Genomic DNA, 24,431 nt, shown 5'->3' with positions numbered 1-24,431 from the left:
GGGATGATCCCCAGTGTCCACGTGATGGACAGCCAAGTTAGTCCTTCCGGGCTGGTTGGTAAACAACCCCCGGAAGGGGTGTAGGGTGGCCCACAGCTGGGACCGTTGGTCCTCCAAGAGCTGGTGGCCAACCTCCACATCCTCAATGGATCCGCCTGCCCTAACCTGGGCTAGCATATCCAAGAGGGTTTCCGCTTCTCCCTCCTCGGGCAGGTTGCACACGGGGAGCGCACATGCCTCCCGCTCATGATGTGCCTTCATCATGTTCACATGGAAGGGCTTCCGCCTTCCACGGGCAGGGTCCAGGGTGACCAGGTACGTCACAGGGTTGAGCTGCTGGTACACGAGGTATGGGCCTTCCCAGGCTGCCTGAAGCTTGTCCTGTGGTACGGGGACCAGTACCCACACCTTTTGACCCACTTGGTAGGTCCTCTCACAAGCGTTCTGGTCGTACCAACGCTTCTGATCGGCCTGGGCTTGAGCCATATTGTCGTGTACCAGTTGCGTCAAGGCCTGCATTTTGTCCCGGAAGCGCATGACATACTCGATAACCGACACTCCAGGGGTGGCCAAATCCCCTTCCCAAGCCTCTTTCACCAGAGCCAGGGGGCCCCGCACACGTCGCCCGTACAGGAGCTCAAACGGTGAGAATCCTGTTGAGGCCTGTGGAACCTCCCGGTAAGCAAATAACAGGTGTGGGAGATACCGCTCCCAGTCACGCCCATGGGAGTCGACCAACATCTTAAGCATCTGCTTTAAGGTGCCATTAAACCGCTCGCACAGGCCATTAGTCTGTGGATGGTACGGGCTGGCCACCAGATGTCGCACCTGGACTTGCTTACAGAGGGCCTCCATCAGCTGGGACATGAATTGGGTCCCCCGGTCAGTGAGCATTTCCTGGGGAAAACCCACTCGGGAGAAAATCTCCAGCAATGCGGTGGCCACCTTGTCAGCCCGAATGGACGACAAGGCCACTGCTTCTGGGTACCGGGTGGCATAGTCCACTACCGTCAGTATGAAGCGTTTCCCGGAGCTGCTGGGGATGGCCAGCGGGCCGACCAGATCCACAGCCACCCTCCTGAAAGGCTCATCGATGATGGGCAGAGATACCAGTGGGGCTTTGGGGTGTGGCCCCGCCTTCCCCACTCTCTGACAGGTTTCACACGAACGGCAGTAGGCAGCCACATCGGCCCCCATTTTTGGCCAGTAGAAATGCTGGTTTAACCTGGCCTTGGTCTTAGCGATCCCTAGGTGTCCGGCCATCGGAATCTCATGTGCGATCCGCAACAACTCCGTCCGGAACGGATAGGGTACCACTAACTGTCGGTCCCTGGGCCACGCCTCCGGTGAACCCTGCTGGACCGTGACCCGGTACAGCCGTCCTTGGTCCCAGACCACTCGCTCCGGGTCCGAGTCCGAGGGAGGCTGTGCCGCCTGCTCCTTTAGAGCTTTCAGGCTGTCGTCAGCTTCTAACGCTGCCTGAAACCCCTGACTAGATGTGGCCAGAATCGACGAGACTGTCACATCTTCAGTCAGTACCCCGGGACCTGTGTCCTGGCCTCCACCTGACTCGGCTGCCACTTGGTCAGAAGGGGAAGAGCTATCGGACCTCCGGGAGGCCCCTTGGCTTCCAGCACTCCCACTGCGGGTGACAGCGGCCACAGCCGCTGCGACCGTGGGTCGTGCCTGCTCCTCCTCCGTTCCTGACCAAGTCGCCGGTTCAGGCAGACCTACCTGGCTTCCTGACACCCCGGTTGTGGGGGAACCCTGCACCGAGATCTTACCTGGGAGCACTTCCGCTCCTGGACCGGCCCCAATCTCACCTGCCTGTTCCCCTCCTGCAGCAACAGAACCCCGCTGTGAAATCTCTGGGGACCCCACATTTGCTGTGGTAGCCCCCACCCCACACACTGGTCCTCCCCCTGCAGCACCCTGCTCTCTGCTTATCCCTGCAGAGGGCAACAGATCCCAGCTCACAGGCTGATTACTTGTAGAGGCATTGTCACACCTTTCTCTGACCCCCTCCCCTGTCACAGCTGCAGCTGAGTGTGTGTCTATGGTGTCTATGCAAGCAGAAATATCAGAGTTCACTCCCTCCTCCCTTACATCATTCATAGATAACACATTAACATTGTTAGGAGTCATGTCAGTACGGGCTGAAGGTTCAGACCTTGGGGGGGGCCCAAACTGGGAGGTTATCTGCCCCAAATCTGTCCCAAGTAGCACGTTTGCAGGGATCCGATCAGTTACCCCCACCTCCCTCACCCCTCGCCCTGCGCCCCAGTCCACATAAATGTCAGCAACAGGCAGCGCCGGGTCAATGCCTCCAATCCCGGAGACAGCGAGGGTTTTTCCAGGGATCAAGTCTTGGGGGGACACCATCTCAGGCCGCACCAGAGTCACCTCCGAGGCGCTGTCTCGCAGTCCTATGGTCACAGACCGGCCGACGGTGACAGGTTGGAAGCTGTCCAGGGACCTACCACCACCCCCACCCCACACAATACACCTTGGGCGGCCCTTGGGACGGGGACGGAGCCGGGGCCTTGGGACGCTGAGGGCACATGGCCTTGAAGTGTCCAGGTAGGTTGCACTGGTGGCACCGTCTTGGTTCTGCCACGGGCCTGGAGAGGGGAGTTGAGGGGGACACCCCCTGCAGTCTAGGGGCAGGTGGGGCAGTCGTAGAATTCATCTTACCCCCTCTCCAGGTGCTGCTGGTGGCTGCTCTCCTGGCCTCAGGAGCCCGATTGTTGGTGTAGTCATCGGCCAGGGCAGCTGTAGCCGTGGACCCCTTTGGCTTCTGGTCTCGGATGAACTGGCGGAGATCCTCAGGGCAGTTCCACAAGAGTTGCTCTGTGATGACCAAGTCCAGGATCTCCGGTCCGGTGGAAAGCTGCAGGCCTTGGGTCCAGTGGTCGGCAGCTCGGGCAAGTGCCCGCCGGTGGTCAGCCCAGGAGTCCTTTGGTCCCTTTTGCAGGGTCCGGAACTTCTTGCGGTAGGACTCCGGAGTGAGGTTGTACTGTTGGATCAGGGCCCGCTTGATGGTGTCGTAGCCCTGATCTGCCTCAGCAGGCAAGTCCCCAAGGATTTCCAGGGCCTTACCCCTTAAACGGGGGGTCAGGTATTTGGCCCACTGGTCCTTGTCCAGATGGTGCTGCAAGCAAGTCCGTTCAAAAGCAGTCAGGAAAGAGTCCAAGTCTCCATCCTTCTCCAGCACTGGGAAGTCCTCAACACGGACCTTTGGAAGTTTGGTGTCTTGAAGGTCACGTGTGGCTGATGAGGGCCGGAGCTGAGCTAGCTGCAGCTGGTGGTCACGCTCTGCCTGTTGCTGTCGCTCTTCACGTGCTGCTTGCCGCTCCGCAGCCTCAGCGTCACGCGCTGCCTGTCGCTCACGCTCGGCCATGAGTATCTCGTAGGTATCCCGGTCTCCAGCCATAAGCCTGGCCAAGGCAGCTTGAAGGAGGGCCTCTGCACCTCTCAGGCCGGAGGGATTGGCAAGTGGTGATCTGCGGCACGCTGCAGAGCCAGGTGATTCACTGTCCATTTCAGAGCGGAGGACTGGCATCTGGCTCCCTGAGGACATTTGGGTGAGCTCCTCCTCATTTTGTCCAGCAGTGCCAGGTTGTGCGATGTCCTCTGCAGAGCTGTTCTCTGGCGTCGGGCTCTTGGAGGGCTCGTGGACAACCTCCTCATCGTCTCTGGCCTGAGCATCGGCCATTCCTTTGGCTTTGCTCCTGGTGCTCTCAGCCATTGTTGCAGACTTTGGTCACTGACACAGAACTGACACCTGATGCACCCACACACCTTACAGTATCTGCACTCTGACACTCTAGTGTTGAGCTAGTCTGAAGACCCCAGCAGCCACAGCTGCTGCAGGCAGTCTTTAGTGTCTGGGAGTATGGGTCTCACACTCACACACACTATTATCTCGATCCCACCGCTATGCCACCAATATGTCACGAACCACCGGGGGGGTCACTCAGAAATCCCCCGCGCTGGCTACCAGTACGTCACAATCGGGGGGTAACAAGTGGGGGTCACCCCTCCTTTATACCTCCCGACCGACAGACAGAGCACGTGACGCGCTCTCTAGCGCCCCTCTTATAGTCAGGCCAATTATGGAATTGCCCGACAATAAGCAAGGAGGCCGCTATACTACTTATGCCGATTATTGAAGGGCCCCCGGTGAGAGTAGGGTATATATTCCCCCGACCTCCGCGGGTGGAATATATAAAATCTCCCCGAATCTCACTGGCCTCCCCACAATAATCCTTGGCACAACTCGCTGCCACCAACCGCTTCACGGTAACTATTAGCCGAACACACAGACGTGGGATTCAAGATCGAGATAACAGAACAGCCCAAGATTAATTATATAATTTAATCAGCCTAAAGCACACTAGAAACTACAATATATACAATAGGGAATCTACAGAATATACATATGTCAGAGTACAGTTACAATCAAAGCATGGGTTACAAACAGGCATACACAGTTCCAGCAGTTACCTTGTGCGTCTGGCCACAGGGGGGCGCTGTAGACCAGGTTTCCAGGAACTCCCTCACAGGTCTTTCCCAACCAGGCCCCCGAGCAGAAGAACACTGGAAAATGGCCGAAGTAGGGTTATCAACCTGGGCAAATCCAGGTCCCCTCCTACCTTAGTGACCTCAGAGGGAGCACTGCTCCACCCCTGGCTGGAGTTATGGACAAAATCCACAACATGGAATATGGGCCATAACTTTGCCTGGGAGCGTCGTAGGCGGACATCAATGCTCTCATTGTGACAGTTATGAATTTAGCTACAGAATGAGAGGACTCATGACTTGTCTACTAGTTCCACATTGGCTGATACCACGTTTGGGGTATTTCCCAATGTCCTACTCCCATAAAAAAGGTGTGCCAGCATCGTCCGCATGCGGAGACACCATTTTTATGGTTGCCATATTTATCGGAAATATGGCTTGCGAGATATGAACCATTTTTTACTGGAGTCGTTCTGTCTGGATACTTCCATAGCCTTGCTAATTAGATAGCAGCCCCTACCACAGGGTCACGGCAGGGAGTCATCCTGTGTCCATTGTTCCCACATCACCTAATCTCCATATCACAGGAGATGGCCATGGGATGTGTTGCTGGGATGTGACACCTTCCCAGATGGTGGACATTGAGAACAAGAAGGGAGGGGGCACTGCCAGGGAGTGATGAGAGCGATTATGACTGGAAGTCATAATTCATCTTCATATCCCAGGGTTTCCCTCACAGGCAGTTTTAATTCAGTTGCTGAAAATCCGTCCCGGTCCTTATTCTTCCTAAGATTTAGGAGTTTAGTGCAGAGGATTGTCTCCGACGATCCATTGTAACAGCCAGGGCTGTGGAGTCGGTAAGCCAAACCTTCGACTCCGACTCCTCAATTTCTCTTGCTCAGACTTACATTGCTTATAGTTAGGTGAAAAATGTATTGTAGTACATGAATATGTGTATGTGAACATCAGACATTTAATAATTTTTATGATACAATAATCAAGATATTTGGATAGAACATAAAATATATTTATTGGATACAACTTTAGAACACAAAAAACTGTAATAAATTGTAAATATGTAATACAATATGTAATATATATATATATATATATTACATATTGTATTACATATTTACAATTTATTACAGTTTGTGTTCTAAAGTTGTATCCAATAAATATATTTTATGTTCTATCTAAATATCTTGATTATTGTATCATAAAAATTATTAAATGTCTGATGTTCACATTGTACAATACATTTTTCACTTAAATATAAGCAATATACTAAATGTTATTATTTAGTGAAATATTCAGCACATTCTGCATTGCACGACTGTCCCCAATTTATTATATATTTTAGAAGTCGGAGCATTTTATACCGACTCCACAGCCCTGGTAACAGCTACGTCTGCCCCCGCTGGTTTGGGCTCTGTTCACATTTCCACTAGTTATTTTCATTTTTGGACAAGACCAATTCATTAGAATGGGAACAGAAGTGTCATACGTTTCTCATTTGCCTCCTCTCCAGCTGCTAGAACAAAAAACAGAGTCTCACAATTTTATTTTTTGTCAGGCCCAAAAAACAAAACAGCAAATGTATCCATTATTGTACATTGAATTTTATGGGATCATGAAGGATGGTCCATTTTTTCACACTGCATTCCCATAACACTAAAAAGGTGACAAAGACGCACGGATGGACCCAAACATAAGCATGGATCCGACACAAATGGAACAAACATGGATGCAAAAGAGAAACCAAAGTGTCCTCTGCTAAACTGATCTATTTAAAAATAAATAATAAAAAAAAAAAAAGATGAATCCATTCAAAAAACAGAAACTTTGGTTTCCACTTTCCGTCCCTCAGTTTCTAGAGGATCATTTTTTCTTAACACTGGATCGTTTGCAAACAGATACTGATACATTGTAACGGTGTGAGCAGCTGTGTGAGCAGGATTAGATCAGGGAGGGTTTTCTAACCTCTGGATGGAAATAAAGTTCTCAGTCACTGACATTATGCAGAGATCTTGAAGAAAGAAGTGGAACAAAAAGTTTAAAATTGTAAAGTTGGCAAACTTTCCTTGTCACAATGAAGCTTTAGTTACAGAAAGCAGTGAAGGTTTCTGCACAACGGACAATGCACACCGTAGGGGAGGATCAGTCGCACCGTGGAAGAGGAACACAAATGAAGAGGCTCTCCATAGAGGAGGTGCTCTGTAGACAAGGCACTTCGTGGACGAGGCGCAGTGTGGATGAGGTTCTCCATAGACGAGGCGCAGTGTGGACGAGGCGTAGTGCGGACGAGGCGCTTCGTGGACGAGGCGCAGTGTGGACGAGGCGTAGTGCGGACGAGGCGCTTCGTGGACGAGGCGCAGAGCTGTACTTCTGGTGCTTTACACCTAGCTGCACTAAACTGGATTATTTCTTGGAGGCAGATGATCCTCGTAGGACACAAGTAGATCATTATGTCCGGGAATAAAAGCAGGATAATATGATATCTGCTCTGCGGAGCGGATCTGCTGCAGCTCAGAGAACTCGCTGAATGCACAATCACCAGGATAACCCCGCAGAGCGGTCGCTGTGCCGTCACCCGGAGGCAGTAAAGAGGAGCTGCCGCAGCGAGACCTGGCGAGCAGAGAGCACATTCCTCATAGGATTTATCACTGAGGCCCCATCCTTACCTCATTGCCTACAAGTCCAGAATCTGCAGCGCCCGGAGCAACGCTCTGCAGGGGGCCCCATTATCCTGCCCCCCAGGTGCCCGCCATTTGCACCTAGGACAATGGAGGTGGATTACTCTCCCACAGACCCTCGATCCTCAGCGTCCTACCTGCTCCACGTTCTGCACCGACACCTTCTGAACGTTCTGCTCCGACACCACCTCCTGTATACAGAGAAACAAAATGTAGTCAGACATACGGCGTCTACTTTGTTTGGGATTTGTGTGTCCATACTATACAGCCCGTACCCTCCCTGCTTTTGTCTGTACCCCTGCGGTGTCATCAGTAGGGAGGTTCAGCCACCGATGTACAGGGGTACCACTATGTCTAGGGTTCCTCCCGAGGGGCAGGGGCAGGATTTATAGGAAGACTGGGAGTTATTACCGGTTTGTAATTTATCTCAGTTATTGGAAAATTTATGTTATCAATTAATCGTGTTGTCTAGGAAACGGTCACTGAATTTTGGTGGATTTTAAATAATACTAATATATAAATATGCATAAAATGTATCTGCTCATTACCGCTATTGCTCATACAGTCCTTGTATTGGCGCACTTTGCTGTGTGACTTGCAGCAGACCCTCTGTGCAGGTATCAGATTTGGCCACAGGGGGTGCCACTCACCTCAGACGACTGGACGGACACCTTGCTCTGGCTCTGGCTGCTTTCGATCACTTGGTCGTTAATTGAGGAGACGCTGGACCCTCGGATCATCTGCGTCTGCCGCTCCTGGGAAGCAGAGGGAATGGGTTTAGCACGGATTGCTGGGTAATACGCCTGTAGGGAATTTTGTGCAGGCTCCAGACCACCAGGACATTATTATGCATTATTGTGGGATCACAGACTTTTCCATTGGATTTTCCCGGCACCGTCTGGATTATCGATGCTCCTATTAGGAGCGGTGCAGATTCCGGATTATCGGACCCGCCCACATACGTACAGCATCGCGGCTCTCAGCCTGTCTGGGTGTATTGCTCATTAACTACGCCATCACTCTCAGCATCAATGCTGACACCTCAGATAATAAGTATTCACGCCCCCGCTGCTGAGTGACAGAGCGGCTCAACCCGGTGATCTTGGCAGGAACCTTGGGAAATATTAATTAAGAGGCCGTTTACAGAAGGAGCTTTGTGCTGTGGGAAGAAGATCTGCCTGGGGGAGATTCGCCTCCGTCACCTGCCGCCCCGGACTCTCCACCTGATCCGATAAGAATTCTTGCTGTAATCAGACGTCTGACATAATGGATTCCAGCTGCTGATGTGGGGCCCTAAGGCAGCGCGGCCCCCGTCCCATCTATGTGTCAGTCATCATACACTCACACATTACCCGCCGTTTAAACCCCTCAACAATGTCAAATTCCTTGAGTGCAAACAAGTGGCTTTCCATTCACTGACAGCAAGCAGAATCTGAATTATGTGACAACTTCGTCCTGCTCACAGCTGAGGGTGCGTTACAATTTGATCATGCTCAGACAATCCTCTGTAATCCAGGGGGGCTCTGCATAAAACCTTATCAGGGCAGCTGCTGGAGTTTACTTATTGATATAAACGAGACTATTCACTGACAGTAAGCAGAGATATCGCAGAGGTTGAGGAACCGAATCACAACAATGGGAAATGAAAAAACTGGTTCATGAGAAATGTAGCCGGTTTATCAGTCGGTTGTTGTCACTGATTCTAAATCTGCGGTTATTTTTCTTCCATCAGCTCTAGTTAGTTAATGAGATGTGATCTATCCTACGTGCACATGATCGATCGAGCACTAGGACTGATGGCTACTAAACATTATTATTTTTGCCTTCTTGGTTATTAAAACAAATTCATACATGTAGATTTAATGTAAATTTATGAAGAATTTACATCACAAAATAAGAATTAAAATCCATAAAAAGTTGTGATTGATACACTGTTCAGTTACGAAGATACTTAGCAAAAGCGGCGCTTTAAAGATTTTTGGCAATGAGTTGTGCCAGGACAATCACTTTGAAAAGACAAGCAGTAATCTGCCATCTTGTGTGTAAGATAATAGCAGGGACTAAAACTTAACTTTTAATAATCCAGATAAAATTGTCAATATTACATAATAGTGCAGTAAAATTGCCAAATGGCTATAAATTGAAGTGGTCTCACCCAGATGTTCTCCAGGGACAAAAAGACACACTGATCCAGGGTTGGTCACAAGCGGAAAAAGCCGGGGTAAAGCATTGGGAGATGGTAAGATATAAACCCTGTCGTGCCCCGTGCCAATGCTTCCGCCCTGACAAGGGCAGCGCCCAAATGAGCTGTCTGCCCCACAACCAAACAAAGAAAAAGCGTTCTCCCAACGCGTTTCCCTCCAAGTAGAAAGAGTTCTTCAGGGGAGAATAGAGAACCAATTGATCAACCTGCAGTGGCAGGGATCAAAGGTAAAGGCTATGTGTCCAAATACAGAGTGGTGCCAGATCGGTGTGTCCTTTTGTCCCTGGAGAACATCTGGGTGAGACCACTTCAATTTATAGCCATTGGGCAATTTTACTGCACTATTATGTAATATTGACAATTTTATCTGGATTATTAAAAGTTAAGTTTTAGTCCCTGCTATTATCTTGTGTGAATTGGACTATTGGGCATTATCTACCTGGTTGCAGGTTTTTGCTGTCATCTTGTGTGTATCCCAGTGTTGTTGGCATCTTTCTTCTACAGTTCTTAAAGCTTTTACCTTGCTCTTCACTTTACCAAGATTTTCTGGGAAATGATCCAAGTGGCTATGAAGATAATGCACCTTGATACTCATTGTATAGCGAAGGTGATGGAAAGAAGACTGTATTCTTTCTTCTAGTTCAGTGTAACTATCTACTTTAGATTTCCCAAGAAAATTCTGTACAACCATAGTGAAAGGAGACCGTGTATCTGCCTCATGTACAACCATAGTGAAGGGAGACCATGCATCTGCCTCATGTACAACCATAGTGAAAGGAGACTGTATCTGCCTCATATACAACCAGAGTGAAAGCAGACCATGCATCTGCCTCATGTACAACCATAGTGAAAGGAGACTGTGCATCTGCCTCATGTACAACCATAGTGAAAGGAGACCGTGCATCTGCCTCATGTACAACCATAGTGAAAGGAGACCATGCATCTGCCTCATGTACAACCATAGTGAAAGGAGACTGTATCTGCCTCATATACAACCAGAGTGAAAGGAGACCATGCATCTGCCTCATGTACAACCATAGTGAAAGGAGACTATGCATCTGCCTCATGTACAACCATAGTGAAAGGAGACTGTGCATCTGCCTCATGTACAACCATAGTGAAAGGAGACCGTGTATCTGCCTCATATACAACCAGAGTGAAAGGAGACCGTGCATCTGCCTCATGTACAACCATAGTGAAAGGAGACCATGCATCTTCCTCATGTACAACCATAGTGAAAGGAGACTGTGCATCTGCCTCATGTACAACCATAGTGAAAGGAGACCGTGTATCTGCCTCATATACAACCATAGTGAAAGGAGACCGTGCATCTGCCTCATGTACTAACATAGTGAACGTCAGAGAGAACTGTGTAAAAAAGCGCACATAGGGTCTTATCCGATGATAAATGGAGATATAACAACAGGACAGGTACTCACCTGCTATGGTTGTGACAGGCACAACTCCTGGAAAAGCAGAAACAAATGAATGTAAAAAATGCGGTAAGCTGCAGCCCCGATATAGCCGTGGAGAAAAAACAAATAAGATAAAAGAATCGGGTTTGATGCTGCGCTAAAAACCACAATATCACAAAGTTGTAAAAAAATGTATTTTCTTTATTTCCAAAGGTCAACGCTTTTCAAAGGCATGTCCGCCTTCTTCATCAGGACAAGGAAAATAAAAGAACAGCCTAACCTTATTTGTTTTTACTAACATAGTGAAAGGAGACCGTGCATCTGCCTCATGTACAACCATAGTGAAAGTAGACCGAGCATCTTCCTCATGTACAACCATAGTGAAAGGAGACCTTGCATCTTTCTCATGTACAACCATAGTGAAAGGAGACCGTGCATCTTCCTCATGTACAACCATAGTGAAAGGAGACCGTGCATCTTCCTCATGTACAACCATAGTGAAAGGAGACCTTGCATCTTCCTCATGTACAACCATAGTGAAAGGAGACCTTGCATCTTCCTCATGTACAACCATAGTGAAAGGAGACCATGCATCTTCCTCATGTACAACCATAGTGAAAGGAGAGCGAGCATCTTCCTCATGTACAACCATAGTGAAAGGAGACCGAGCATCTTCCTCATGTACAACCATAGTGAAAGGAGACCATGCATCTTCCTCATGTACAACCATAGTGAAAGGAGAGCGAGCATCTTCCTCATGTACAACCATAGTGAAAGGAGACCGAGCATCTTCCTCATGTACAACCATAGTGAAAGGAGACCATGCATCTTCCTCATGTACAACCATAGTGAAAGGAGACCTTGCATCTTCCTCATGTACAACCATAGTGAAAGGAGACCGTGCATCTTCCTCATGTACAACCATAGTGAAAGGAGACCTTGCATCTTCCTCATGTACAACCATAGTGAAAGGATACCTTGCATCTTCCTCATGTACAACCATAGTGAAAGGATACCTTGCATCTTCCTCATGTACAACCATAGTGAAAGGAGACCGTACATCTTCCTCATGTACAACCATAGTGAAAAGAGACCGTGCATCTTCCTCATGTACAACCATAGTGAAAGGAGACCGAGCATCTTCCTCATGTACAACCATAGTGAAAGGAGACCGAGCATCTTCCTCATGTACAACCATAGTGAAAGGAGACCGTGCATCTGCCTCATGTACAACCATAGTGAAAGAAGACCGAGCATCTTCCTCATGTAGAACCATAGTGAAAGGAGACCGAGCATCTTCCTCATGTACTAACATAGTGAAAGGAGACCGAGCATCTTCCTCATGTACAACCATAATGAAAGGAGACCGTGCATCTGCCTCATGTACAACCATAGTGAAAGGAGACCGAGCATCTTCCTCATGTACAACCATAGTGAAAGGAGACCGAGCATCTTCCTCATGTACAACCATAGTGAAAGGAGACCGTGCATCTTCCTCATGTACAACCATAGTGAAAGGAGACCGTGCATCTTCCTCATGTACAACCATAGTGAAAGGAGACCGTGCATCTTCCTCATGTACAACCATAGTGAAAGGAGACCTTGCATCTTCCTCATGTACAACCATAGTGAAAGGAGACCATGCATCTTCCTCATGTACAACCATAGTGAAAGGAGACCATGCATCTTCCTCATGTACTAACATAGTGAAAGGAGACTCTGCATCTGCCTCATATACAACCAGAGTGAAAGGAGACCATGCATCTGTCTCATGTACTAACATAGTGAAAGGAGACCATGCATCTGCCTCATGTACAACCATAGTGAAAGAAGACCCTGCATCTGCCTCATATACAACCAGAGTGAAAGGAGACCCTGCATCTGCCTCATATACAACCAGAGTGAAAGGAGACCGTGCATCTGCCTCATGTACAACCATAGTGAAAGGAGACCATGCATCTGCCTCATGTACTAACATAGTAAAAGGAGACCATGTGTCTGCATAAGCATTGTTCAATGAATCTTTGAAGTGTGGATCTTTTAGGAGTCCTGTGATTTGAAGACTGTCAAAAATACCAGCCTTTAGCTTCTCCATGGTAAGAGCTGGAAATTTTCTACCGATCTATATAGTCAATGCATCTTCCCTCTTTGTTTAGAGCCTTTATAATCTGTTTTATTCAATGTGCACTGGTGGTAAAATGATCTTATTCCTGTCACCAATAGTTCTGCAGTTACATAGTTTCCTCCTAATGCCATGTGTTCTCTTGGAGGCCGCTGTTCTCATTCAGGGCTCATTTTTTGATATATTACCCCAGAGACAGATAACACAGGAATACTTTGTGTATTCACTGTCCCAGGACAATATCCACCATCGTTAGGTCCACACAGCTCGGCCCCTGGTGATGGGGGTGTGATAGTTTCTGCAGGGACGGAGTCATTGTGTTTAGCTCTTCAGTTATCTTAGGCGAGTGACCTGTTGGGGTTGCTCCATTGTATAAATCACATTTTCAGCTCCACTGAGATCTGTCATGAACGGCCGCCATTCACTTGGTGGATATTGTACTCTGCCCATTGTCATCAGCGCTTTATACTGTATCCTAATACTTATTTATATACACATTGCAGGTAATAAGTTTTCCAGTATGTGTCACTCCCGTACAGACGATCAGTGATTCTATCATTAATGCCGCTGTCCAGGAACAATCCCAAATTCATATGTGGCAACTGGACAAAGTCTAAAAAATAGCTACAAAAAATGACCAAAATATTCTGATTCAAAGGATGGAAAATACCGAAAATCAAGCCCAATACCTGAGGCAGGAAACATTGTACTTCATGTATCCCCCGGTGTAATGTATCCAAGTCGAGGAGCGCGGTAAACATTTAATGATGTGAAGGATGACGCTTTCTTTGATGACATTAGGACTGAAGCCCGGAACGCGTGGTCCCCGGCCTCCGCTCCGTCACTCACCTCCGGGTTCGCCTTCTCCACTCTGCGGATGGTTTTCTCATAGATGACATTATTGGACGGGATGTAGTTCACTCCTGATACGTAATTCTAAAGAAATCATAATAAGAAAAAGAAAGCTATAAAATATCCTCATCGTGGGTACAAGACATATCTAATACTAGCGCAAGAACCCGAAACAGCCGCCTGCAGATGGCGCAGCAATGGTACATAGCTACAGACAGACAATGAAGGAGAGGACAGACACCTCCAGTAGGTGGCAGTAGTGAGACAGCAGATTTACATGGGACTGATGTCAGTCCTCAGTGATGACACACAGTGGGGGGTTGTGTCACTGACTGCAGGGAGCTGATACCGGACACAGGTTATATCATTACACCTGTACGGAGCCGTCATCAGACGTCACTTTAACACTTTCTGTGCTGTATCGCACGTACGTCACTGGCAACAGAACCGATCATTGATGACGATGCATAACGTCCATGTGTTTATAAAGAAATGATGAAAGTAGCAGAGTCAGAACCGGTCCGCTCCAGAACCGCAGCGTCTGCTGAAACCTTCCAGAACCGCAGCGTCTGCTGAGACCTTCCAGAACCGCAGCATCTGCTGAGACCTTCCAGAACCGCAGCGTCTGCTGAGACCTTCCAGAACCGCAGCGTCTGCTGAGACCTTCCAGAACCGCAGCGTCTGCCGAGACCTTCCAGAACCGCAGCGTCTGCTGAGACCTTACAGAACCGCAGCGTCTGCTGAGACCTTCCAGAACCGCAGCGTCTGCTGAGACCTTCCAGAACGTTTCTATCAAATCCACCATCGAATGCAGCGACAGATGATTAATATCCATCAGTAAATGTATTACGTTTTATCGAAACCATTATTATAGGACACGAGCTCCCTGTACACAGCGACACCTCCCATCACTGCCGTAAATAATGCAGCCACTCACCTGCTCCGGATTCTGCACTATATATCTGCGCACGGTCTCATGGGGATAAGTCTGGATCTCCTGAAAATAGAGGAAAAATAGGATCAACCGCAAAGTATTCAAAACACAGAACTACAGATCATCACAAGATGCCGTGAGCAATTACGAAGACATACCGTTATAAATATGGAGCAGTATTATAGTAGTTATATTCTTTTACATAGGGGGCAGTATTATAGTAGTTATATTCTTGTACATAGGGGCAGTATTATAGTAGTTATATTCTTGTACATAGGGGCAGTATTATAGTAGTTATATTCTTGTACATAGGGGGCAGTATTATAGTAGTTATATTCTTGTACATAGGGGCAGTATTATAGTAGTTATATTCTTGTACATAGAGGCAGTATTATAGTAGTTATATTCTTGTACATAGGGGCAGTATTATAGCAGTTATATTCTTGTATATAGGGGCAGTATTATAATAGCTATATTCTTGTACATAGGCGCAGTATTATAGCAGTTATATTCTTGTACATAGGAGCAGTATTATAGTAGTTATATTCTTGTACATACAGTTAGGTCCAGAAATCTTTGGACAGTGACACAATTTTGGCGAGTTGGGCTCTGCATGCCACCACATTGGATTTGAAATGAAATCTCGACAACAGAATTCAAGTGCAGATTGTAACGTTTAATTTGAAGGATTGAAAAAAAATATCTGATAGAAATTGTAGGAATTGTCACATTTCTTTACAAACACTCCACATTTTAGGAGGTCAAAAGTAATTGGACAAATAAACCAAACCCAAACAAAATATTTTTATTTTCAATATTTTGTTGCGAATCCTTTGGAGGCAATCACTGCCTTAAGTCTGGAACCCATGGACATCACCAAACGCTGGGTTTCCTCCTTCTTAATGCTTTGCCAGGACTTTACAGCCGCAGCCTTCAGGTCTTGCTTGTTTGTGGGTCTTTCCGTCTTAAGTCTGGATTTGAGCAAGTGAAATGCATGCTCAATTGGGTTAAGATCTGGTGATTGACTTGGCCATTGCAGAAGGTTCCACTTTTTTGCACTCATGAACTGCTGGGTAGCTTTGGCTGTATGCTTGGGGTCATTGTCCATCTGTACTATGAAGCGCCGTCCGATCAACTTTGCGGCATTTGGCTGAATCTGGGCTGAAAGTATATCCTGGTACAGTTCAGAATTCATCCGGCTACTCTTGTCTGCTGCTATGTCATCAATAAACACAAGTGACCCAGTACCATTGAAAGCCATGCATGCCCATGCCATCACGTTGCCTCCACCATGTTTTACAGAGGATGTGGTGTGCCTTGGATCATGTGCCGTTCCCTTTCTTCTCCAAACTTTTTTCTTCCCATCATTCTGGTACAGGTTGATCTTTGTCTCATCTGTCCATAGAATACTTTTCCAGAACTGAGCTGGCTTCATGAGGCGTTTTTCAGCAAATTTAACTCTGGCCTGTCTATTTTTGGAATTGATGAATGGCTTGCATCTAGATGTGAACCCTTTGTATTTACTTTCATGGAGTCTTCTCTTTACCGTTGACTTAGAGACAGATACACCTACTTCACTGAGAGTGTTCTGGACTTCAGTTGATGTTGTGAACGGGTTCTTCTTCACCAAAGAAAGCATGCGGCGATCATCCACCACTGTTGTCATCCGTGGACGCCCAGGCCTTTTTGAGTTCCCAAGCTCACCAGTCAATTCCTTTTTTCTCAGAATGTACCCGACTGTTGATTTTGCTACTCCAAGCATGTCTGCTATCTCTCTGATGGATTTTTTCTTTTTTTTCAGCCTCAGGATGTTCTGCTTCACCTCAATTGAGAGTTCCTTAGACCGCATGTTGTCTGGTCACAGCAACAGCTTCCAAATGCAAAACCACACACCTGTAATCAACCCCAGACCTTTTAACTACTTCATTGATTACAGGTTAACGAGGGAGACGCCTTCAGAGTTAATTGCAGCCCTTAGAGTCCCTTGTCCAATTACTTTTGGTCCCTTGAAAAAGAGGAGGCTATGCACTACAGAGCTATGATTCCTAAACCCTTTCTCCGATTTGGATGTGAAAACTCTCATATTGCAGCTGGGAGTGTGCACTTTCAGCCCATATTATATATATAATTGTATTTCTGAACATGTTTTTGTAAACAGCTAAAATAACAAAACTTGTGTCACTGTCCAAATATTTCTGGACCTAACTGTAGGAGCAGTATTATAGTAGTTATATCATTGCCTTGAGCAGTTGCCACTTTCTCTCTGGTTGGTGCTTATATGTCAGTAGGGGGCGATACTGATAATGTCGCTCTTTTTCCAGCAGATGAGAGGTGGACACATTACACTTAGTTGATAAAATCCTGAATACTTTTCTGCAGCGGGTTCTTAATTAGTATTTGGCTCCTGCAGTTTTTCTGTCTGAGATAAGCGAGGTCGTTGTTTATTATCGGCAAAATGTAAACACAGAGATTAGTGAAATTCCAGGATACATTGTGACTGCTGCGGCGTTACATTGTTTCATATTTTCTGTTTTCTGTCATCTGGGATGTGATCTCCTATTAGATGGAAACAATTATTGCAGGAATCATTCTTTTTCAATAACAGAGAAGCTGGGGGAGGGAGGGGGGGCACCGCGGCCACCATTTTGGACGCTCAATCACTTTTCTCAGTTTTGCAGTTTTTGTGGTTCTTGTTTTGCTCTAACATTCCTGACATCCAGCAGTGCCCAGAGTAGAGAGATTACATAGCATCTCTAGAAAGAAGAGATCATTATGGACTGGACAAAAATGTTCAGGGGACAAGAAACCCCCCCGAATGCAAGGTAGAGCTCGATGGATCAGATTCTTAACATCCAAAAAATACTGCAGCAAAAAAAACTCAACACAGAAGAAAGCGTCAGTCAGCAGCTGTATGTGATCCTATCATGTTACACTGCATCTGATCCAATCATGTTATATTGTATCTGATCCTATCATGTTACACTGTATCTGATCCAATCATGTTACACTGTATCTGATCCAATCATGTTACATTGTATCTGATCCTATCATGTTACATTGTATCTGATCCAATCATGTTACATTGTATCTGATCCTATCATGTGTGATCCTGTCTGCAGTATCTGTGCCATGTACACAATTCTCAGCAGTACGGATGTTAGCCCGACCACCACTGAGCAAGACACAAAAGTGGAAACATCAGGACTGGGCAAAAAATATCTAATGAGATGAGAGTGAATCCAAACAAAACAGAAGGATGGGCCACGTCTGGATCAGTACCGGGTGATGACCTCCACTGCTCCTCGTACCACAGCACAGTGGAGGTTGGGTCTTGCCATGGACTGCTATTATTACAGAGGAGCTAGTTGGATCTTTTCGGGTTGAAGATGGATAAGAATCACCTCCCAAACTCCTGCCTGGGATCAGAAGACACTTTCTTCGGGCAGTGGAGAAGGAACAAGTCCTCGTCTCTCCAGAAACCCCGAATTGTTCTGCAGGACGATGCTCCATCACAGGATTGGGGTCTCCACTTCTCGGGGCCCGGAAAGGCCGTAAAGATTGGAGAATAATGACCGGGTCCCGTCCTCTCTGGACCTAAACCCTAATAAGAACTTGTGGTTGATCTAACATGGAGATATATATATATATATATATATATATATATATATATATATATATATATATATATATATATATATATATAACTATATCACACTGAGGAGAAGAGTGGCCATATTACTATATATACAGTGCCTACAAGTAGTCTTCAACCCCCTGCAGATTTAGCAGGTTTACACATTCGGAATAACTTGGCATTGTGACATTTGGACTGTAGATCAGCCTGGAAGTGTGAAATGCAGCAAAAAAGAATGTTATTTCTTTTTTTATATTTTTTTTAAATTGTGAAAAGTTTATTCAGAGGGTCATTTATTATTCAACCCCTCAAACCACCAGAATTCTGTTTGGTTCCCCTAAAGTATTAAGAAGTATTTCAGGCACAAAGAACAATGAGCTTCACATGTTTGGATTAATTATCTCTTTTTCCAGCCTTTTCTGACTAATTAACACCCTCCCCAAACTTGTGAACAGCACTCATACTTGGTCAACATGGGAAAGACAAAAGGAGCATTCCAAGGCCATCAGAGACAAGATCGTGGAGGGTCACAAGGCTGGCAAGGGGTACAAAACCCTTTCCAAGGAGTTGGGCCTACCTGTCTCCACTGTTGGGAGCATCATCCGGAAGTGGAAGGCTTATGGAACTACTGTTAGCCTTCCACGGCCTGGACAGCCTTTGAAAGTTTCCCCCCGTGCCGAGGCAAGGCTTGTCCGAAGAGTCAAGGCTAACCCAAGGACAACAAGGAAGGAGCTCCGGGAAGATCTCATGGCAGTGGGGACATTGGTTTCAGTCAATACCATAAGTAGCGTACTCCACCGCAATGGTCTCCGTTCCAGACGAGCCCGTAAGGTACCTTTACTTTCAAAGCGTCATGTCAAGGCTCGTCTACAGTTTGCTCATGATCACTTGGAGGATTCTGAGACAGACTGGTTCAAGGTTTTCTGGTCTGATGAGACCAAGATCGAGATCTTTGGTGGCAACCACACACGTGACATTTGGAGACTGGATGGCACTGCATACGACCCAAAGAATACCATCCCTACAGTCAAGCATGGTGGTGGTAGCATCATGCTGTGGGGCTGTTTCTCAGCCAAGGTGCCTGGCCATCTGGTCCGCATCCATGGGAAGATGGATAGCACGGCCTACCTGGAGATTTTGGCCAAGAACCTCCGCTCCTCCATCAAGGATCTTAAGATGGGTCGTCATTTCATCTTCCAACAAGACAACGACCCAAAGCACACAGCCAAGAAAACCAAGGCCTGGTTCAAGAGGGAAAAAATCAAGGTGTTGCAGTGGCCTAGTCAGTCTCCTGACCTTAACCCAATTGAAAACTTGTGGAAGGAGCTCAAGATTAAAGTCCACATGAGACACCCAAAGAACCTAGATAACTTGGAGAAGATCTGCATGGAGGAGTGGGCCAAGATATCTCCAGAGACCTGTGCCGGCCTGATCAGGTCTTATAACAGACGATTATTAGCTGTAATTGCAAACAAGGGTTATTCCACAAAATATTAAACCTAGGGGTTGAATAATAATTGACCCACACTTTTATGTTGAAAATTTATTAAAATTTAACTGAGCAACATAACTTGTTGGTTTGTAAGATTTATGCATCTGTTAATAAATCCTGCTCTTGTTTGAAGTTTGCAGGCTCTAACTTATTTGCATCTTATCAAACCTGCTAAATCTGCAGGGGGTTGAATACTACTTGTAGGCACTGTATATTACTATATCACACTGAGAAGAGCGGCCATATTACTATACATATTACTATATCACACTGAGGAGAAGAGCAGCCATATTACTATACATATTACTATATCACACTGAGGAGAAGAGCGGCCATATTACTATATATATATTACTATATCACACTGAGGAGAAGAGCGGCCATATTACTATATATATTACTATATCACACTGAGGAGAAGAGCGGCCATATTACTATATATATATTACTATATCACACTGAGGAGAAGAGCGGCCATATTACTATATATATTACTATATCACACTGAGGAGAAGAGCGGCCATATTACTATATATATTACTATATCACACTGAGGAGAAGAGCAGCCATATTACTATATATATTACTATATCACACTGAGGAGAAGAGCGGCCATATTACTATATATATATTACTATATCACACTGAGGAGAAGGGCGGCCATATTACTATATATATTACTATATCACACTGAGGAGAAGAGCGGCCATATTACTATATATATTACTATATCACACTGAGGAGAAGAGCAGCCATATTACTATATATATATTACTATATCACACTGAGGAGAAGGGCGGCCATATTACTATATATATTACTATATCACACTGAGGAGAAGAGCGGCCATATTACTATATATATTACTATATCACACTGAGGAGAAGAGCGGCCATATTACTATATATATATTACTATATCACACTGAGGAGAAGAGCAGCCATATTACTATATATATTACTATATCACACTGAGGAGAAGAGCGGCCATATTACTATATATATTACTATATCACACTGAGGAGAAGAGCGGCCATATTACTATATATATTACTATATCACACTGAGGAGAAGAGCGGCCATATTACTATACATATTACTATATCACACTGAGGAGAAGAGCGGCCATAATACTATATATATATATTACTATATCACACTGAGGAGAAGAGCGGCCATATTACTATATATATATATTACTATATCACACTGAGGAGAAGAGCGGCCATATTACTATATATATATTACTATATCACACTGAGGAGAAGAGCAGCCATATTACTATATATATTACTATATCACACTGAGGAGAAGAGCGGCCATATTACTATATATATTACTATATCACACTGAGGAGAAGAGCGGCCATATTACTATATATATTACTATATCACACTGAGGAGAAGAGCGGCCATATTACTATACATATTACTATATCACACTGAGGAGAAGAGTGGCCATATTACTATATATATTACTATATCACACTGAGGAGAAGAGCGGCCATATTACTATATATATATATTACTATATCACACTGAGGAGAAGAGCGGCCATATTACTATATATATATTACTATATCACACTGAGGAGAAGAGCAGCCATATTACTATATATATATTACTATATCACACTGAGGAGAAGAGCGGCCATATTACTATATATATATTACTATATCACACTGAGGAGAAGGGCGGCCATATTACTATATATATTACTATATCACACTGAGGAGAAGAGCAGCCATATTACTATATATATATATATATTACTATATCACACTGAGGAAAAGAGCGGCCATATTACTATATATATATTACTATATGACACTGAGGAGAAGGGGCGGCCATATTACTATATATATATATATATATTACTATATCACACTGAGGAGAAGGGCGGCCATATTACTATATATATATTACTATATCACACTGAGGAGAAGAGCGGCCATATTACTATATATATATTACTATATCACACTGAGGAGAAGAGCAGCCATATTACTATATATATTACTATATCACACTGAGGAGAAGAGCGGCCATATTACTATACATATTACTATATCACACTGAGGAGAAGAGCGGCCATATTACTATACATATTACTATATCACACTGAGGAGAAGAGCGGCCATATTACTATATATATATATTACTATATCACACTGAGGAGAAGAGCGGCCATATTACTATATATATATTACTATATCACACTGAGGAGAAGAGCAGCCATATTACTATATATATTACTATATCACACTGAGGAGAAGAGCAGCCATATTACTATATATATTACTATATCACACTGAGGAGAAGAGCGGCCATATTACTATATATATATTACTATATCACACTGAGGAGAAGGGCGGCCATATTACTATATATATTACTATATCACACTGAGGAGAAGAGCAGCCATATTACTATATATATTACTATATCACACTGAGGAGAAGAGCAGCCATATTACTATACATATTACTATATCACACTGAGGAAAAGAGCGGCCATATTACTATATATATATTACTATATGACACTGAGGAGAAGGGGCGGCCATATTACTATATATATATATATATATATATTACTATATCACACTGAGGAGAAGGGCGGCCATATTACTATATATATATTACTATATCACACTGAGGAGAAGAGCGGCCATATTACTATATATATATTACTATATCACACTGAGGAGAAGAGCAGCCATATTACTATATATATTACTATATCACACTGAGGAGAAGAGCGGCCATATTACTATATATATTACTATATCACACTGAGGAGAAGAGCGGCCATATTACTATATATATTACTATATCACACTGAGGAGAAGAGCGGCCATATTACTATATATATTACTATATCACACTGAGGAGAAGAGCGGCCATATTACTATATATATTACTATATCACACTGAGGAGAAGAGCAGCCATATTACTATATATATTACTATATCACACTGAGGAGAAGAGCGGCCATATTACTATATATATATTACTATATCACACTGAGGAGAAGAGCGGCCATATTACTATATATATATTACTGTATCACACTGAGGAGAAGAGCGGCCATATTACTATATATATATATATATATATATATATTACTATATCACACTGAGGAGAAGAGCGGCCATATTACTATATATATATTACTATATCACACTGAGGAGAAGAGCAGCCATATTACTATATATATTACTATATCACACTGAGGAGAAGAGCGGCCATATTACTATATATATATATATATTACTATATCACACTGAGGAGAAGAGCGGCCATATTACTATATATATATATATATATATATATATATATATATATATATATATATATATATATTACTATATCACACTGAGGAGAAGAGCGGCCATATTACTATATATATATTACTATATCACACTGAGGAGAAGAGCAGCCATATTACTATATATATATTACTATATCACACTGAGGAGAAGAGCGGCCATATTACTATATATATATATTACTATATCACACTGAGGAGAAGAGCGGCCATATTACTATATATATATTACTATATCACACTGAGGAGAAGGGCAGCCATATTACTATATATATTACTATATCACACTGAGGAGAAGAGCGGCCATATTACTATATATATATATATATATATATATATATATATATATATATTACTATATCACACTGAGAAGAAGAGCGGCCATATTACTATATATATATATTACTATATCACACTGAGGAGAAGAGCGGCCATATTACTATATATACTACTATATCACACTGAGGAGAAGAGCGGCCATATTACTATATATATATATATATATATTACTATATCACACTGAGGAGAAGAGCGGCCATATTACTATATATATATATTACTATATCACACTGAGGAGAAGAGCGGCCATATTACTATATATACTACTATATCACACTGAGGAGAAGAGCGGCCATATTACTATATATATATATTACTATATCACACTGAGGAGAAGAGCGGCCATATTACTATATATATATATTACTATATCACACTGAGGAGAAGAGCGGCCATATTACTATATATACTACTATATCACACTGAGGAGAAGAGCGGCCATATTACTATATATATTACTATATCACACTGAGGAGAAGAGCGGCCATATTACTATATATATATTACTATATCACACTGAGGAGAAGAGCGGCCATATTACTATATATATATATTACTATATCACACTGAGGAGAAGAGCGGCCATATTACTATATATATTACTATATCACACTGAGGAGAAGAGCGGCCATATTACTATATATATATATATATATTACTATATCACACTGAGGAGAAGAGCAGCCATATTACTATATATATATATATATATATATTACTATATCACACTGAGGAAAAGAGCGGCCATATTACTATATATATATTACTATATGACACTGAGGAGAAGGGGCGGCCATATTACTATATATATATATATTACTATATCACACTGAGGAGAAGGGCGGCCATATTACTATATATATATTACTATATCACACTGAGGAGAAGAGCGGCCAT

General features: G+C 44.3%; 1 protein-coding gene across 3 annotated transcripts in view; it reads right to left on the bottom strand.

The window, feature by feature from the left end:
* POF1B (POF1B actin binding protein) overlaps positions 1 to 24,431 on the bottom strand; it is an 89,838-nt gene that overhangs the window by 15,610 nt on the left and 49,797 nt on the right. For all 3 annotated transcript variants that reach the window (XM_075323071.1, XM_075323072.1, XM_075323073.1), the window contains exons 5-8: positions 14,744 to 14,803; positions 13,804 to 13,890; positions 7,865 to 7,969; positions 7,352 to 7,405 (exon numbers count right to left, since the gene is read on the bottom strand). In XM_075323071.1, coding sequence (XP_075179186.1) covers positions 7,352 to 7,405; positions 7,865 to 7,969; positions 13,804 to 13,890; positions 14,744 to 14,803 — 306 coding nt within the window. The remainder of the gene's footprint in view (positions 1 to 7,351; positions 7,406 to 7,864; positions 7,970 to 13,803; positions 13,891 to 14,743; positions 14,804 to 24,431) is intronic.

Source organism: Anomaloglossus baeobatrachus, chromosome 9, assembly GCF_048569485.1.
Source record: "Anomaloglossus baeobatrachus isolate aAnoBae1 chromosome 9, aAnoBae1.hap1, whole genome shotgun sequence".
NCBI classification, from domain to species: domain Eukaryota; kingdom Metazoa; phylum Chordata; class Amphibia; order Anura; family Aromobatidae; genus Anomaloglossus; species Anomaloglossus baeobatrachus.
The sequence above is the reverse complement of the archived record's forward strand: the minus strand, read 5'-3'. Positions and strand labels throughout refer to the sequence as shown.